Below are 20395 nucleotides of genomic sequence, written 5' to 3' on the forward strand. Positions count from 1 at the left end.
TCTAATGGTGGAAGATGACTGATTGGAAACCCTAACCCCTTAGGGAGTATTTATTGGATTCCCCATTAGGTTTAAGTGATTTGAGTCCACATAGGCTTTTACTTAATTTAGCCCAAAAAGGGTCATAATTGATTAATTAACCTAATAGGCTTATCCAATTAATCAATTAGCTCAATCCAAAAATATCATTTCACTAACCCCTGTGCAACCTTATGTAATTACTAAAAGGCCTTTATACATATAAGTGAACCTAGAGTTGATCAAATTCTTATAAACCATGTCATTAAGGTATATGAACTTAAATGGGGACCACTAGGACCCACAAGATAGTACTTACTCCCTCATAATCCAATTTTGAAGTTGAATCAACATCCCACTATAGAGAATCAATTGCACTCCAATATCCTATGTAAATAATTACGAGATGAAGCTTTGGTTCGTGACTTACTATCCAATGCATGCAAACTCCCCATGAGCTGGTGTCCATAATTTAAAAAGGTAGTGTTATCACTTGTCAAGATTACCTTTCCAATCCTTAAGTTATAGATCCCACCTATTATGTGGTCAATTGACCTACTCTAGCTTCGACAAGCATATGTCAAATTTCCACTAAAGAAAATGCTATGGTCATAGTCTTCTAGATCATATGTCCTTTGGATCACCTATGGGGATATACTATCTCACTCCCATATATATCATTATGCCTCTATTGAGAATATTTGTTGATACCAACTTCCATTAACAGTGACCAAATCCATAAGGATGTATGACCACATTAGGGTCTCACTTATAAGTCAAAGCCTCTTATTAATTTTAGAACATACTCAATACACTCTCAAGGTTGAGAGTTCATGTAATATAGTAGATTGGTAAATCATGACAATTGGTAGTCTTACATCATGATTTACTATATGTCTTGTCTACTGTGTAACCATATACATTGGTTCACTAACCATGGGAAAACTCGTCCTGATGGTCAAGACAAGTCATCCCTCTAATTAGGAGGTAGTACACTATAGTTTCTACTAAATTGTCCAAATTCATGAACTGATTGTAAATTACTTATCATCTTGTAAGGAATTCATGACTTGTATTCTCTATGCAACTCCTGATATACCCAAATCATGAACAATGCAAGTGATATGAGTGTGTATGCTAAACTAACAAATTAATGAAAATGATATAATATAGGGAAGTCAATAAACATAGATAAATAAATTTATAAATGAATTTCAATTTGTTAAATCATGTCATATTTTCTAGGGCTCAATCCTAACAAAAAGGTCATTCTTATTATGGAAGAAGTTATTAAAATGGAATAGAAGAACCACAACATTCACTAAACCATCTTGGTGTCGTATTTATGATATGCTAGCTCTATGTGGAAATGAAGAAGAAATACATTGATCTCTGATTAAGTAATAAGTTTAATCAATGAAGGCAAAAACGAAAGGAGTTCAAGAGGTTATTAAATTAGTATAGGGTATAATTTAATAATTGGAAAAGCTACTATAATTGAAGAAGTATGAGATAATCTATGTAAGGTAAAACATTATTTTTATTAAGGAAATATTTAGTCTTATATGCTAGTATAATACATTTATAGTAGGTTGTAACTAATATGCATTTGATATAGGTCCATAAATTTGTTGAGAGGTTAAAAAAGAAAGGATATCATTATATGAGAAATTTTGTACCATTTATGGGTACACTACTACAACAAGGCTAATGCTTATATTTTTTAAGGAAGTCCCTCAACTATTATTGTTCAAAACATGTCTGATTAAGAATTCTAGCTAAATCATGAGGCACCATTAGGTGATCATGGTGATAGGGTAGGTGTTACTCATGCTTTGAAGCATCAAAGTCAATCCACGAATATGGGCCCACATCTTTCAGATGTGTCCCCACTTAACAACGAAACTCTTTTTTTTTTTTTTAGTGAAAATTTGATTTTTAAAAAAAGTTGGACTCATCACTTATTTTTGTTTATTTTTAAAAAAGAAAGAAAAATAAAAAATAAAACCCTAAGTGACTTTTTTTTAAGGATAAACATGCCCATGAAAACTGAGTCCAAGTCTAGAGTTAGGTTACTTATTGGGATGGTACCATATGATAACAATTCTCTAAGCCCCAAAGAGGTCTCTACTAAATAAGTGGAGAAACAATTAACTATTAGACCAATGGATACCAAGAGACAATAATAAGAATACAACTAGACAATATATCGTAATGATAAACAAAAGCATAGCAAGCATATCAAAGGGAACATGCAAACAAAGAAGGGAAGGAACATACCTTAATAATGCTTGAAATAGGGCAACACGCTTATATAAGGAAAATAAAGTGTTAGTTTACAAGCAAAATAAGGGATATAATATGAAAGCTAGAGTCATCCAATATATACAAGGTGTACACAATCAAAATCAAGCATCAAAGATAGCTAAACTAGCATCAAAGTGGATCAAAATATACTAAACATGCATAAGGATTAGAACAGGACAACAAGCAGGTATTTACATAATAGATCCAAAGAAAATAACTAAAGAGGAGATATGATATAAAGGAACACTTTTCTAATATGTATAAGATGTTTATAATTTAAATCAAAAGTCAAAGAAAGTTAAAGCATGCTAAGAGAGACTAAATTATCAAGTTTATATAAGAGATATAGAAGTTGGACGACAACTAGATAGTTATAAAATAATTAAAGATGAGATAAAATAAAAACAAAAATTCTAAAACATACTCAAAGTGTCTAGCTAGAACACATCCCAAAACCCTAAGGAACTCAAATGTGCATAAATGAATCCAAATATAACCAAACATCATAGTACATAGGTATAAGGTAGAACAATAAGTGATGCAAAGATTGAATTATTTGACAAGCATAGAGGTGAGATAAAAAAATAATAAATTTCTACAACATATTTAAAGTGTCTATAACATATTAAAAATTTCTTTGAGGCCCAAACATGCACCAATTATCCCATAATTCAAAGAAAAATTTCATAACTCTAATTTTTTTTTAGAATATGTGACTAATCCAGATAATAAGTTTCCTTTATCTTCACATGGTATGTTTATAAAAAATTAAAGTATAACTTACAAAATAATTTGCATATGAAGAACTAAAATGAATATATTTTAGACAAGAAAATATTATCTTATTAATTTAGGATATACCAATATGCCGAGTTTCCTTTCTCCATATCGTGATGAAAGATATCATTTACATGATTACAAGGGAAGAGGGTGTCATTCTCAAAGTTTAGAAAATGGCTTTAATTATAGAAAATCATCATTGAGGAATGTCATCAGCAATACTTTGAAGTGTTAAATGCTCAAGTCCTAAAGACTTTGCAGATGTAAAAATCATGACGTCAAATACCATAGAACTATAATCCATTAAATATGAAGAAGAGGTACACAAATTTATCTGGTTGTTGCTATTCCTAGAGATTTACACCCTAAAACCTATATCTAATCTCATATTCGCAACGTAGCACCATGTGTGCTCTTTAATGAATCCTTAGTGCCTTAAGGGGATGCAAATCTCTCTCATGAACTTAAGAATAAAAATCATAAACTTTTTCATAGTTTTAAGTTAAACATAAAAAATAATGGCTTAAAAGTTTAGGCACATTGGTTCTTAAGAGAACTTTTCCAATAAACATATATAAGAGAAAATTTAGTGAAATCAATTTAGAAATCATATTTTATCACAAAAAATAATTTAGAAACTTAAGAATTTTAGAAAAAATTTGAAAATTTTCATATTTTAAATTCAAAAATATTTGAAAAGATTTTTTGTTTAAAATTCTTAATTTAAATTGTTTTCCAAATTTCTTAAAAGATTTTTTTTTTTTAATTCTCAATTTAAAATTTTTCCTTAATAAATTTTATTCCTAATTTCCATAAATCCACTCTATGCCTATCAGAATCCTAAATCAGGATGATTGACACAAAATTGCCAACTTATAATCTAAACAGCCTAATGCATTAACAATCTTCCCCTTTGGCAATTTTTTGATAATATAATAATGATTTGATAAACTCCCCAATACTCTAAAATGTAGTTTACAAATCGCTCAATATCACTTTTCCTAACCAAACATCCTATAATATGATTTTCAATATTTGCAACTTGTTCAAAATTCTTGAAATCTAGAACCTTTGATCTACATACACTTAATCAATAAAACTTGTGAAAAGCAATGTGTGAGAAAAAAAGGATAAACCAAATTAGTCTAATCACAATCTATTAATCTAAAAACAAACAATAACATATTATGAAAAATATCAATCCCCAAATTGTCAATCATATACCAAAACAATAATATGAATTTCTCCTCCCTTTTGTCACAAAAATGACAAAGATAAAGAAATAAGACAATTAAAACCAATATATCCAAAAAAGAGTTTTTTTTTTTTTTTAAAAAAAAAAACAAACAAAGGATGTTAATTCACATCCTTATAATTTTCAAAATAACATTAGGACTTAATATATTAAAATAATAATAAATAATGTAAATAATATATTAAAAAACTGATGTAAATTTTTCATAAAAATAATCAAAAGAATCAGGTTAATTCCAATTTAGACTCTAAAATTTATCAAGAATAAAGAAGACCTAACAAGAATAAAATCATCCAAAGAATATAATCTCAAGATCATCAAGTTATTGTTTTATTAAAGTTACATAGTTTAAAAATCCAATTGCATTATTAGATCATGCTTAATTGTTAATCAATTCAAAATGCATTTAATTTGAAAATAGTCCATTGGATTTCTGTTTACTATGATAAAGTGTTGATTTTTAAAGCACAACTTTACTCTTCTTCAATTGATGGGTTTTTTTTTTTAATCAATTTTTTATCTTTTTCATTTTACTTTTTTTTTTTTCATAGTGGAGACATTTTACCATAAATGGAGAAATCATATTTTCATGCATAGGTAGTGTTTTTTTCACTAGAGGGTTTTCCCAATTTTGAAAGTGATGAATTTCATATTGTTTAAATATATATAATTTAGATTTTACCAAGGTAGACCTTTTGACTTTAGGAAACATTTTTGAATCATATCAAAAATGATATTTCAAATCAATTTAAAATTAATAGGTATAATGCTCATGGATTCCCTGAATTTGAATCTTTACACAAGAATCAAACTTAAGAAGATTTTATCAAATAGTCATAGCATATTCTCTATTTACTTTATTATTAGATTCTAAAAGGAAATTAAAATGATCCTAAGGATCACAAATAGAAAAATAAACACTTTAAAGGGTAACAAAATTGAAAGATCACTCAAACTATGTAAGAAAATAATAATAAATTAAGTAACCACAAAATTCATCTAACCACAAGTATGAAAAGTAAAAGACCAAGGATCTTAAAAAAGATGACTCCCCCTAAAGCAATGATCCTAAGTCTTAAACTCATAAATACAAATATAATCCCCCTAACCAGGAGGAATATTTTAGCACACTAATAACGAAGTCTTAAGAAGAAAATATATATAAATTAAAAAATTCTAAGGACTCCTAAAATTGACATAGCACTAGGGATAAGGATGAAACACTAATGAAAGACTCTATGCTATAAAACAGAAAGTTCTATTGAGAAGGGAAAGTTCCTAAAGATTTTCCTAGAAGGTAAAATCCTAAGAAAATCTTTATTTTTAAGTTCAACAAGGACATCTTTCCTAATCCAAATTTGTCTAGTCTTAGGGACTCTGAAAGTCAAATTTGAATTATTAACATGGAAATTATGAATATTCATCCTAAGCTTAACTTGGGTAAGAGCTTTTGAAACCAATTAAATATTTTTTTTTCCTATTAAAATAGATTTTATCTTTTAATATCTTAGACTCAACTACAAGCTTGTTAATTTGCCTATAAATTCTTCAAACTTCTTAATATGACACCTATCACTAGTGTGACTGCTTCTATGACAACATGAACATTTGTACATAATCTTAATAGGTGTTTGGACATGATTAATGCCATATTTTTAATAAAAATATGGTCAATTATTGCATCTTAAGCTTGAGTATATCATTAAGAGCACCCTTCAACTAAGAAATTGTATGTCACCTTGTGTATACTTGGTTTTCTCATGTTTTCTTTAAATTTTTTTATGTTTACCACCATATTTCAAGAATGAAGGGTGAATTGAACAAAAAAATTGAAATTGCAAGGAGTTCTTAGGTGTTATCCTTGTTTAACCAATAAATTTTTTTAAAGTGATTGAAGGGGTTAGACTTGTCCAATCAAGCTGAAACTAATTTTCTTAGATTCCTCTCTTTCCAAAATTAAATCTTATCAGTTTTAGAATTTTTAGAGGTTATTTGCCTAATTAATAGATTAGAGAAATGTGAGTGAACTCAAGAGAGTGTCACCAAGGGCACCACTCCTTAGTTGTCATCGCCTTATTTTAAGGAGCACATGATAGCCCATGAGTGAGCTTTTATGATGTTTAAACACAAGGAAATGGGTTAATTACAATGGCTTACTCATTCCAAACCATCATTTGACCTTTTTCACATGAAAGGTCACTTATCTCATGTGAGGAGAAGTTAGAGCTTGCTTGGGAATGATATAAAGGGGGAATGGGTAGCCATTGAAGGTTTTTTTATTTTTATTTATTTTTTACGGGTGGGGAGTGAGGGGGAAAGGGAGAGTCGTGGACGTGCTTGCTCGATTCTTGGAGTTTATCTTGCGAAAGAGGAAATCTTGGATTTATTTTTTATTTTTTATTTTTGTGTTTTATGTTTTCTTTACATTATTGTTTTGGTTAAGGTTATTTTCCTGTTTTGAATTTGGTTCCTTTGAAAGTGTATTGGATCTTTTCACTATTATTGAGTTCATGTAATTTTAGTTTTAAGTTCTAAAATTCTTATGTTTAGTTTTCTGATCTCTATTTTATTCTTTCAATTTAACTTTCCTTCAATTTCCAATGAGTAGTCACCTAGGTTGAGGAAAGAGAGCCTTAGGTAATCCCCTTCCACCATTAGAATGACTTCACTCATGAGGTTTTTATAGTATTTATCACATGTTATTTGGATCCCTATTATCTAAATCAAGGCAAAATTTCTGTTACTTAACATTTGAAGATTAGGGGTTCCTTTAGGGTATTCCAGTGCTTAAGGGTGATACCCTTTTGACTTGAAATGACCATTAGTGATCCCTTAATACTACAATTTAACAAATAGAATCACATAGAACCTAAGTGAAATAACCAAACATTTACATATTTGGAAATCAAAGTTTAAAGGTTCCTTTAAGGTATTCCAAATGCTTAATGGTGAAGACATTTTGGCTTGGAATGATAACTATTGAGACCTTAATATTGAGATTTTGGAAAATAGATGATGTTTTATGAAAAATGAATATGTAGATGTAGATCTAGCAAACAGATTGAGATTTTCAATTTAATGTGAATGATTATATTGGACAGCTTCCGACCAAGGGAACCTTAGGGTATCTTGGTTGAAATAATAATAGTAAAGGTCATTCCGTGGTGACAAAGGGGAGCCCATAGGATATACCATCTTCTCAACTATTTATTGCAAGTAGTTAAGAAACTAATTCTTGTTATTCACAAAACCACTTTCCAACCATTTTCTTGCTCAAAGCAAGATTTTAAGAAAACATTTTATGATTGAAGCCAAACTATGTGCTCTAATGGAACATGTTTGATATGATTTATGCACCATAAGACACTCAAATCATCTAAATTGACCCAAATTGATGCTAAGGCCCTAACCATGAGTTTAAATTTTATTTTGGAGATTTATATCAAGTTTAAGGGAATAAAAGGGTGCAAGTTGAATCATTTTAGATTTTGAAAAATCAAGAAAGAGTTAAATGAGGAAATGAGCGAGTCAAGACTTATGGACTATGAGGAAAGACAAGAAAAGGATATCATAAGTTTGAGAGATGAGTAATGACCATTATGAAGTAAGAAAGAAGGCACACAAACATGGGAAATGAGGCATGAAGCAAGATTTATCAAGTTTGCATGGAAATTTAGAACTCAAAATCTAGTGGCAACATGTACTCTGAATTTGAGGTGACATTTTTCCGAAGTCCATTTTAGGTAAGCTATATTACATTTTTTAGGAAATCCGGAATCCAATGCTTCAAACGATGCATAAATCGAAGCATAAATCGAAGCTGAATTGAGGAAGTTGTGCATGTTTAAAGCAAACTGGTCAAAGAATAAAGTTGAGTTCAAAATTAACAACTTGAATTCAAAATGGTTTTTGTTCATTTAAAACTCAAAGGAATGCAAGGAAACGCTAAGTTTGAATCCTACTACATATTTCAAGCATGCGTGTTGAATCCGAAAACATGGAGTTTTTGCATGGGTAGTGGGTGAATTCGAAATTCACTATGAATTTCGAACTCACCTTCTTGATTTCAAATTGGTCCTATTTTCTCCCACTTTTGATTTTGAAATTGATTTGGAACTCACCCAAATTTCAAACTCAACCATTGGTGATTAAGTTTAAGCCTCGAGACACGTCGAAACGAGTTCCAAATGCCTTTACCCAATTCGAAATGCCTTATACTCATTTAAAACTCGTAATTTTTTTAAGCTTTTTAGGTTGTTCATGACTTTTCCTTGTAATAAGTGACCAATGAGAGTGTGCCACATGTTAGTTCATTGAAGATACTATATAAACTCTCTTAGTTCTAGGGTTTACGCATCTTAGATCTTCTGCGGGTAGGAGTTTGACATTTTACGGGGAAAAAGACGAGAACTTTGACTTGTTTTCTTTTCTTCTTTATTGAATATATTATTTTTAGCTTCTTTTGAATCAAATTATGGATTTTCACAAGCCAAAAGGATTTTTTTTTTTTTTAAAAAAAAATCCATGAAAACAAGATGAAAGATAGGAATATAAGAAAATTTTGGTTTGTAAATATCTTCATACTTTGATAACAATTGAAAGTTTATAGATCTTGCTTATGGAATACCCAGAAAGTGGTGAATAGATGTTTGATATTTTTTAACCCAAAATGAATTATTTTTAACTTTATCTTTTGATATAAGGAAATGGAAATAATAAATAATGCACAAGAAACAAAACCACCAACAAAGCCTATCATCTCAAAGATTTTGCAAATGTAAAAACCATAGAGTTAGAGACCATAGAGCTATAATCCACTAAATATAAAGAAAAAAATACACAAATTTACTTGACAGTTGCTACTCTCTAAGACTTACACCCAATAACCTATACCTAATCTCACTTTCATGACATATCACCAGGCTTGTTCCTTAGTGGACCCTTCATGCCTTAAGGGGATGTGAATCTCTCTCACGAGCCTAAAAATAAAAATCATAAACTTTTTGAAAGTTTTAGATTAAGCACAAAGAATACTAACTTAAAGTCTAGGCACATTCATTATTAAGAGAACATTCAATATGCATATAAAGAGAAAATCTAGTAGACTTAGAATCAATTTAGAAATCGTATTTTACCACAAAAACCATTTAGAAACTTAAGAATTTTAGAAAATTTTGAAAAGATTTCATATTTTAACTTCAAAAAGATTTGGAAAGATTTTTCTTTTAAAATTCTTAATTTACCAAATTTCTTAATTTTTTTTTTAAATTCTCAATCTAAATTTATTTTTAAATTAATTTTATTTCTAATTTTCATAATTTCACTATGTCTTTTAATGTCATTATTCTCATTTAACTCAACCATAGTTACCTATTGAATCCCAAATTGATTCTATAGCAACTTTAAATCTTCAAAAAAGCATAAATCATACGAAAGTACATAAAGTCCTAAACCAATGGATGAAACAAAATTATCAAATTAATATAAATAGCCTAATGCACTAAAATATACATAAATATATTGTTATTGTTTATTGTGCAATTCACAACTTTATAAGGATGAATGATCATAGAGACCTATAATTAAAGAGTATATGATGGGTTATCCTCATTTATCATCCAATAGCACACAAGTGGAGGAAAATGTAATCCTTAGCTGCATTCTATGGCTCACTTTTATGATGAGATTACTTAAGAAATATGCATGTTAATTGAACAATAATTGACTCCTTTTGAACTTTGTTTGCATTTTCAAATATTATTTATAGCTAATTTAAAGTTAATTGGTAAAATAACTTTTAATTTCCTTTTTATTTGTGTTATTTAATTATTTATTTTAGTTTTTATTATTTGTATCATTATGATATACTTTATCTATTTTTATTTTTTTTAAAATAAAATAATAATAATAAATTTTATATAAAATATAAGAACTCTCGTAAAAAAATAAAATAAAATAGGACTTTCCATTATATTCATTAAAATTGCTTTAATTTTTTTTTTAAATTTGATATTGTAAAATTTTTTAATATCTCTAATTTGGTATAATAAAAAATTTCATATATCAAGTTTAATTTTTTTTAAAAAAGAAATTAGTAACTTTTCAACATAAATCTAAGAATTCTTGTGAATGCTTTCTGACCTTGGATTAATCTTTTGTACAATATAGACATCTTAAATGACTTGTATGATTTTTAGTATGAATTTAGAATACATCTGCATGTTTTTGTTATTTTTTTAAGTTCGGTATATTCATGTCATTGTTTTCTACCTTGTTCTAGACCTTCTAAAACTTTTAGGTGGTTTTGTTTAAATTTTGTTATTTGAATGATTGCTTGGCTTTGTGGATGATAGACTAGACATGTATTAGATGTTCTGTAGAATTTTTTACAATTTAATTCACATTATAGATTTTTTTTTAGCATTTGTTTTGTGAAAGCTTCTATTCTAACATGTTGGAAATTCTGTATTGTGTTTAACTTATATTTTAACCTAGTATTGTTTGACATATCTTGACTTCGTTTTGGATTTTATTCTCTAATTTAGACATAATGAGGATGTTGTTTGATTTTTTCCATGACAAAATAGTGTCTTTAGATATTTGTTTAGGATTTTTCAAGTGGATACAATTGTTCTTCCCCTTACTGCATATTTTTTTTTTTCATTTGTTACTAATTTTGATACTCGTAGCTATCCTAAGTATTAGTTTAAATTTAACAATGAGCTTGTATGTATGTCCTAGATGATAGATGATATTCCTTTGGATTTTAGCCCTTTGTTCAGTTATGCATATGTCATATATATCAGTTTTTTGCATTATAGTTATTTGTTATCATGAATTGTTTTAACCCTATTTCATTACATGAAAGCATGTTGTAAGTTGTGCATGCTATCTAGGTATTTCATTACATGAAAGCATGTTGTAAGTTGATCTTTCTTGGTTGTGTTGAAGGTGGCTTAGGTGGATTTGATTTCTTGTTTCTCTAGTGAGTTACAAGAGTTCATGTTTTTTCTTCATATATAAATGATTTCAACTCTTGATAAATAGTTATTTCTTATAAACCTATCACAATAGGTTCTTGTATGCTGTGAGGAACTTGAAAAGGCACTGATCATATGAAGTTCAGTACTTCAATAGGGTTAGATGACCCAAATTGAATTGTATTAGTAAGTTGATTTCTTTGTCATAAAGTTGGAAAGTTCATGATATGAAGTGAGAAGTTGTTAAAATCTTCAAGGTCAATTTTTCCTTGTTGGGTCAATTTGCATTATTTTATCTTTCCAAACAAAACATTGTTCAATAAGGTGACTAACAAGTCGATGATATTTGTAATATTTTTTTATCATCTATCTTACTAACCTCCTTAGGACATTTTATTTTTGGAAGTTTTATTAACTTAAAGAGGTCTTTGAGCATTCTAGGGGCATCGAAGTCAAGGAATGGATATTTCTTGTCCTACATTTCTTTTTAAGTAAACTTTCTTTTACCTTTATCTTTCTAAGTACTACTGTAATCATCCTTCATTTTATTTGTTTTGTTCAAGAGTCTGGTTGGAGTTGTATTTGTTGTCATAGCTTCCTTATTACTACTTTTAAGAGAAGCCTTGCCCCATTTGTGATTGTCGAGCTTCTCCTTGTTTCTTCTTAGGTTTTGGGTAGGTAGATCCATGCTTCCATTAGCAACAATGCTAAGCTCCATGTCATGTACTCTTGTCGACAATTCTTCAAAGGTTCTTAGTCTTATCCCTTGAAGAATATAATGCATACCCCAAATGCATTCCTTGTGTACACATCTTAATATCTAAAGCTTCAATTAACTTATCCCTACAATCAAGACTTAGATTTCTCCATGTATTGATATAATCAATAACAAGTCCATCCTTCCATTAGCAAGTATTTGTGAGTTTTATCATGCTTACAATGCGCCATGTACTATAAAAATGATTGAGGAACTCTCGCTGAAGTTGTTCCCAACTATCTATGAAGCTGGGCTCAAGATCAATGTATTAATCAAATGCATTTCCCTTTAATGAGAGAGCAAGTTACTTGACTAAGAGATCTCCTTTAGTGCTTATATTACTACAGATTTCCATAAAATGAGCAATATGTTGTCTTGGGTTCTCCTTGTCATTGAATTGTATGAATTTTTGTGGTTGAAAGCCTATAGGCATTCTTAATTGCTCTATCCTTTGAGAATAAGGCTTAACATAAGTATGGGAAGACAAAACACTACTTTCATCCTTGTTCTTAAGAGTTTCAAGGATAAATTCTTTTACTTTGTAGAAACTTGAAAATTCATAAGGAGTTCTTGTGCTTTAGAACTCTCAGTACCATGATAAGGATTTTCTTCAATGAAAATCTTGTGGATGGATCAACAACCATTTGGCTTGATTCTTACATACTTTTAATTTTGCCCATAAGGAGACCGATTTGGGCATTATTTTTGTTCATGATTTTTGTAAGGACTTCATTTTGTTTGACCATTTGAGCAATTTGTTCTTTTAGTTGAATTGAGTTTGTCATCATGACTAGCATGATGCTATTAGAAGAAGTAATATGATCAATTGTTGTTGGTTGTATTGCTTTTAAGGTCTCGCATGAAGATGTTGGCTTAGATCCACTACTGGACTTAATGTCTTTTTTAGCAGAAGAAGTCTTTAGAGTTTCCTTTTGAGACATTCCACTTCTTCAACCATGTTGTTTTCCTTTACTCGCAAGATTTCTAAGGAGATTCCTAGGTTTTTGGGAGAAGTTGCTTTAGAACCATAGTTGTTTTAGGAAATGAAGCAACTTTCAATTTGTTTCAAGTCATGGGACCAACACTTTAGTTCCAATTACTTTGATTGGATCAAAATAAATAGATTTGATTCCTTGATGACTAGATTTATTTTTTTGAGACTTCATATGATATAGTGTAGATTTCTTGTAATTAAGGAAGAGATAAGAGACTGAGTTTTCTCACTGGTGCCAGAGATATGTACACACAAATTTCCTCAAATGAAGAAATTATGGATAAAATTTGTAAATTTGATAATTTGAGATAATAATCCCCGATATGCCCTTTGGTTCTCCTTACAAAGATAAAAGCACAAATTTTAAGCAATTTAATGCTTAATTTTGGATTAAAAGGGGTTTCTTTAACAAACAATAGATTATGAAGTATTCTGAGAAAAAAAAAAAAATTCAAGTCTTCTTTTCTTCAAGAAATCTTTAAATCATTTTCAGTTTTTCAAAAAATCTTTAGATCTTCTTTGATTCTTCAAGAAATCTTAAATTCTTCTTTGTTTCTCTAAGAAATCTTGGAATCTTCTTGAATCTTTAAGAAATTTCTTCCAAAAACTCTCCAATTTTTCTTTCCTTTTTCAAAATGTCTTTTAGAATGAGAGGAACCCTCTTTTTATAGGGTTAAGGGTTGAGAATTTTATTTTGATATGATTTCTAAATTTTTTAGAGATAATTATCTTATTTATTATGAGAGTTATTGTTCATTTTAATTATGATAATTAACTAATTATGAAAATTATAATATTTATTTTTATTTTTATTTATTTTATGTGACATGTCAATATATTATTAGCAAATTATTAACACATGGCAATAACTTAGTGAAAAAATTTATTTCTACACACGTATAAATATCAACACAGATAAATTCTTTTTTTTATTATCAAGGATTTATTTCAAAATTTTCCAACAAATGTATCATAAATATGATCTCAAAATTTGAAGTGGGGACAAATCATTGGACCTCGAAAATCTTCTTTTAGCCATAAAATTTGAAACAAGAAAGGCACAACAAATTATCCTTTTTTTCTTTAGTGTTAAAATATAATAAAGTTTACCAATATCTACTATTTAAAATTTTAAAATGTTATAAAGTTGAATTAAATAAATAAAAAATAGTTATTCATTGGGCGGTAGCAACTGGGCATGCCAGCTGGTGGGCATGTGGTTGAGGGGGCAACTATGCGGATGGAACCCATAGGAGTGACCCAAGTTGAGAAAGCTGTCCGGTCCAAGTGGATACACCTGCTTCATCCAGAGTCAGATCTTATCATTGAAAAGTCTTGGACCTCAGAGTCTCTTTATTAAACCATAAGTCCCTCTATACATGTGGGAAGAACCCAAGAAACCACAGTCGGACTAATAATATAAACCATAAGTTTGAATATATTAAATCCCACTTGCGATGTTGACGTACAGATGCCACAAAGAAGTTTCATCCCCCAACTAGGAACCTCATCTGAAACCTCCTCTTTCTATATATCATGTTATATATAGCTCCACCACACTCTCTCCTTTCCACTCTCACTCTCTCTACTTGTTTGCAGTGCCAATACTACACTACCTCCCAGTGCTCATCTCCATTGATATGGCAGAAGAAGCTTCATCGCTTCACTTCATTCACCAACAACTTCTCTTCGACTTTGAAGCTTTCGAAAGCTTCGTCTCTCATGTAAATGATCCATCCCAAACTTCAACCTCTGATTCAAGTCCTTCCACCTCAGATATTATTCCGCTCTCTAATTACTCGAATCTCCATGAACATGAAAACAACCCTTTTCTCCTCGACTGCTCTACTTCGGCTCCATCAGGGTTTTTCCAGTTTGAAACCAAATCCCCCAAAACTTCCACATTAAGTCATCGGCGACCTCCACTCAGCATCTCAGTCCCTCAGCCAGCCGTTTCTCAGTCGCCGGCGGAGTCCGATTCAGGCGATATCAGGCATTACAGAGGCGTGCGGAGACGGCCATGGGGGAAATTTGCGGCGGAGATTCGAGACCCGAATCGGAGAGGATCGAGGGTATGGCTGGGGACATTCGAGACTGCCATTGAAGCCGCCAGAGCTTATGATCGAGCTGCTTTCGAGATGCGTGGCTCCAAAGCTATTCTCAATTTCCCCCTTGAAGCTGATAATTGGTCGGGTTCTGAACCACCAGCAATATCCGGCCGGAAAAGGGAGAGAGACAGTGAGACTGAAGAGAGACAACAAGTGGAGATTAAGGTTTTAAAGCAAGAGCACTTGCCCGAATCCGACAGCACGCTGGCGGCAGCCAGTCATGTTTTAGGAGTTAGTCCATTAACTCCGTCAAACTTTAGGGCCGGTTGGGAGGAGAGAGAGATGGAGGGAATATTCCATCTGCCACCGTTAACGCCGTTATCACCCCATCCTTGGATAGCATATTCTCAGCTTATAGTTTGAATCAAAGAGTCTACCTTACCAAAGACATTGAAATATTACTAGAATTCTTACATTTTCTATGAACATTATTGAATTTGTTTATATCTCACACTGTTCCTTTTTGCCGTCCTCCAAATCAATCATTACAAAAATACTTCGGCCAGGGCTTAAAATACTAGCTGATGCACATAGTTGACAACTTTATAACATGATATAAGTCTTTTTTTTTTATATAAAAAAAATATCAAATTAATTAAATAATAATAAAATAAACAATTTTTTTTTTTTTTTTTTTTTTTGTAATGGGGTTGATAGAGTAATTTTTAGCTGGTCCATTAGCATGCATGCAAGTGGAGTATGAAATGGCATAGGTATCTTAGTAGTGAACTTGGTATTATTATTATTTTTTAAAAATGAAAATTATTTAAAAAGGAGAATATTCACCCCCATAAGATGGCACGTGTAAATCTCTAAAACCCATCTTAGATGTCAAATTATGAAACCTATATGCTGGTAAAAAATGTCCACCAATTTTTGTTGCAAAGGAACAAAATCACTATGAACTACAACCCTTTTTTATTTTCTCACGAGTCGAGTGACAATCAATTTTAATATGCTTTATCCGCTGGTTGATAGAAGATTGGACCGATAGGAATTTGTAAAGTAGCTTGATTTTGATAGTAAAGGTATGTTGGTTAGAAGTGATCAAGCTTAGGTCTTTAAGAAAGTAACATAGACACTTAGTCAAATCTAAATCACATTAACCATGTAATTGAGTCGGTAATAGAATAATGTCTTGCATGGGTCTCACTTTGGATAACACAACATTCACATAATATAATTAAAGTGAGGCTATCTTGGCTTGTCAAGGAATCGCTATAGTGTTTGGACATATATAATAGGTGATATAAGGCTTAGTGACAGAGAGATAGACTCGTAACCAATCAGGCACCTATATTGTGAAGGATCCAAAAGAAGTTACACAATTGTTTTGCTTAACTTTTGCGTTTTGTTTCATAGGTTTTTTGAGACAGATTTGTTCCAAGAAGTCCAAATTTGTTAAGGTCATGTTTAGTTCCCGAATGGTTTGAGGGAAAATGCAAGAGAAAGAAAATAGAGAAGAAAAGAAAATATAAAGAAACAAAAGAATATATTCAAAATCAATAAATTATTTTTACTTATTTAACATTTCTATCTCAACATTAAATAATTTAAAAATATACAACTTTCTTACTAATTTTAATTATATTTGATTTTCTTAATTACTATTTTCTATAGTAAAACCAAATATGAAAAAAATTATTTTCCTTATCACTTATTTCCCTTAGTATTTTCTAGGAACCAAACAAAGTCTAAGTATTTCGAGGACATATTTGGGTTGATTTCAAGTAAATCTCATCCTTGGAAAAGTGCAACTTCAATGCCCAATAAATATTATGATGACTAAGATCTTGAGTTTAAATTTGATGTGGAGATAGTCTTTTGTGGTCTTAATTGGTTTAGGATGATCTCTTGTAATAATTATGTCATCAACATAATTGCTTAGTAAACAAAGAGTAATATGTCTTTCACGGCTTGTATATTACATGCAACAACTCATAAGGTAACTTAGCAAACCATTGGTGAAATGTCTATTTTAGACCACTAGGAGACTTTTGAAGTCTACAAAATGTATTCTTAATTTCTAACTACATGAACCCAAGTGGGAGTTGCATATAGACCTCCTCATCTAATTCCTATGGAGTTAGGTTGTGATGGAGTTGTTGTTTGGACTCCCTACAATGAAGAAAGGTGTAGGGAAACCCAAATCTCTCCATTCTCTATCCTAAACTCAGGTTAGGTGCATGAAAACTCCTATGCAACAAGAGCAAAAAATATATTTTAAAATTAAAGGACCTAGAAAAAAAAAGCTTTTAGAAAACTTTTCCTTTGATTTGGATGTTCCCAAATTAAACCTATTTGAAGAAAATCAAATGCGAAGTTGTCGGAAGTCTCGTAAACCCACAATCTTTTGCCCAATGAGTCAACCTTGAACCTTGGCACTCTAAATGGTTGAGTGTTTGAGAGGATGGAGGCTAAAGCTTTCTCTAGTCTCTAATGGTGGAAGATGACTGATTGGAAACCCTAACCCCTTAGGGAGTATTTATTGGATTCCCCATTAGGTTTAAGTGACTTGAGTCCACATAGACTTTTACTTAATTTAGCCCAAAAAGGGTCCTAATTGATTAATTAACCTAATAGGCTTATCCAATTAATCAATTAGCTCAATCCAAAAATATCATTTCACTAACCCCTGTACAACCTTATGTAATTACTAAAAGGCCTTTATACACATAAGTGAACCTAGAGTTGATCAAATTCTTATAAACCATGTCATTAAGGTATATGAACTTAAATGGGGATCACTAGGACCCACAGGATAGTATTGACTCCCTCATAATCCAATTTTGAAGTTGAATTAACATCCCACTATAGAGAATCAATTACACTCCAATATCCTATGTAAATAATTATGAGATGAAGCTTTGGTTCGTGACTTACTATCCAATGCATGCAAACTCCCCATGAACTGGTGTCCATAATTTAAAAAGGTAGTGTTATCACTTATCAAGATTACTTTTCCAATCCTTAAGTTATAGATCCTACCTATTATGTGGTCAATTGGCCTACTCTAGCTTCAACAAGCATATGTCAAATTTCCACTAAAGAAAATGCTATGGTCATAGTCTTCTAGATCATATGTCCTTTGGATCACCTATGGGGATATACTATCTCACTCCCATATATATCATTATGCCTCTATTGAGAATATTTGTTGCTACCAACTTCCATTAATAGTGACCAAATCCATAAGGATGTATGACCACATTAGGGTCTCACTTATAAGTCAAAGCCTCTTATTAATTTTAGAACATACTCAATACACTCTCAAGGTTGAGAGTTCATGTAATATAGTAGATTGGTAAATCATGACAATTGGTAGCCTTACATCATGATTTACTATATGTCTTGTCTACTGTGTAACCATATACATTGGTTCACTAACCATGGGAAAACTCATCCTGACAGTCAAGACAAGTCATCCTTCTAATTAGGAGGTAGTATACTATAGTTTCTACTAAATTGTCCAAATTCATGAACCGATTGTAAATTACTTATCATTTTGTAAGGAACTCATGACTTGTATTCTCTGTGCAACTCCTGATATACCCAAGTCATGAACAATCAAGTGATATGAGTGTGTATGCTAAACTAACAAATTAATGAAAATGATATAATATAGGGAAATAAAGAAACATAGATAAATAAATTTATAAATGAATTTCAATCTGTTAAATCATGTCATATTTTCTAGGGCTCAATTCTAACAAAAAGTTCATCCTTATTATGGAAGAAGTTATTAAAATGGAATAGAAGAACCACAACATTCACTAAACCATCTTGGTGTCGTATTTGTGATATGCTAGCTCTATGTGGAAATGAAGAAGAAATACATTGATTTTCGATTAAGCAATAAGTTTAATCAATGAAGGCAAAAGCAAAGGGAGTTCAAGAGGTTATTAAATTAGTATAGGGTATAATTTAATAATTGGAAAAGCTACTATAATTGAAGAAGTATGAGATAATCTATGTAAGGTAAAACATTATTTTTATTAAGTAAATATTTAGTCTTATATGCTAGTATAATACATTTATAGTAGGTTGTAACTAATATGCATTTTATATAGGTCCACAAATTTGTTGAAAGGTTAAAAAAGAAAGGATATCATTATATGAGAAATTTTGTACCATTTATGGGTACACTACTACAACAGGGCTAATGCTTATCCTTCTGAAGGAAGTCCCTCAGCTATTATTGTTCAAAACATGTCTGATTAAGAATTCTAGCTAAATCATGAGGCACCATTAGGTGATCATGATGATAGGGTACATGTTACTCATGCTTTGAAGCATCAAAGTCAATCCACGCATATGGGCCCACATCTTTCAGATGTGTCCCCACTTAACAACGAGACCTTTTTTTTTTTTTTTTTAGTGAAAAATTGATTTTTTAAAAAGGTTGGACTCACCACTTATTTTTGTTTATTTTTAAAAAAGGAAGCAAAATAAGAAATGAAACCCTAAGTGACTTTTTTTTAAGGATAAACATGTCCATGAAAATTGAGTCCAAGTCTACAGTTAGGTTACTTATTGGGATGGTACCATATGATAACACTCCTCTAAGCCCTAAAGAGGTCTCTACTAAATAAGTGGAGAAACAATTAACTAATAGACCAATGGATACCAAGAGACAATAATAAGAATACAACTAGACAATATATGGTAATGAAAAACAAAAGCATAGCAAGCATATCAAAGGGAACAAGCAAACAAAGAAGGGAAGGAACATACCTTAATAATGCTCGAAATAGGGCAACACGCTTATATAAGGAAAAGAAAGTGTTAGTTTACAAGCAAAATAAGAGATATAATATGAAAGCTAGAGTCATCCAATATATACAAGGTGTACACAATCAAAATCAAGCATCAAAGTAGCTAAACTGGCATCAAAGTGGATCAAAATATACTAAACATGCAGAGGGATTAGAACAGGACAACAAGCAGGTATTTAGATAATAAATCCAAATAAAATAACTAAAGAGGAGATATGATATAAAGGAAGGCTTTTCTAATATGTATAAGATGTTTATAATTTAAATCAAAAGTCAAAGAAAGTTAAACCATGCTAAGAGGGACTAAATTATCAAGTTTATATAAGAGATATAGAAGTTGGACAACAAGTAGATAGTTATAAAATAATTAGAGATGAGATAAAATAAAATAAAAACAAAAATTCTAAAACATACTCAAAGT

At 30.6% G+C, this 20395-nt stretch overlaps 1 protein-coding gene across 1 annotated transcript; it reads left to right on the top strand.

Annotated features, from left to right (window-relative positions):
* Positions 1-14640: 14640 nt before the first annotated feature.
* Positions 14641-15650, top strand: LOC117933113 (ethylene-responsive transcription factor 5-like). The gene has a single exon (XM_034854500.1). The coding sequence runs from the start codon at positions 14732-14734 to the stop codon at positions 15560-15562; it is 831 nt and encodes a 276-aa protein (XP_034710391.1). The 5' UTR covers positions 14641-14731; the 3' UTR covers positions 15563-15650.
* Positions 15651-20395: the final 4745 nt, after the last annotated feature.

The sequence above is a fragment of the Vitis riparia genome, chromosome 16 (genome assembly GCF_004353265.1).
Source record: "Vitis riparia cultivar Riparia Gloire de Montpellier isolate 1030 chromosome 16, EGFV_Vit.rip_1.0, whole genome shotgun sequence".
NCBI lineage: Eukaryota > Viridiplantae > Streptophyta > Magnoliopsida > Vitales > Vitaceae > Vitis > Vitis riparia.

Coding starts and splice junctions, on each gene's coding strand:
- LOC117933113 (XM_034854500.1), top strand. CDS start 14,732: ATGGCAGAAGAAGCTTCATCGCTTCACTTCATTCACCAACAACTTCTC.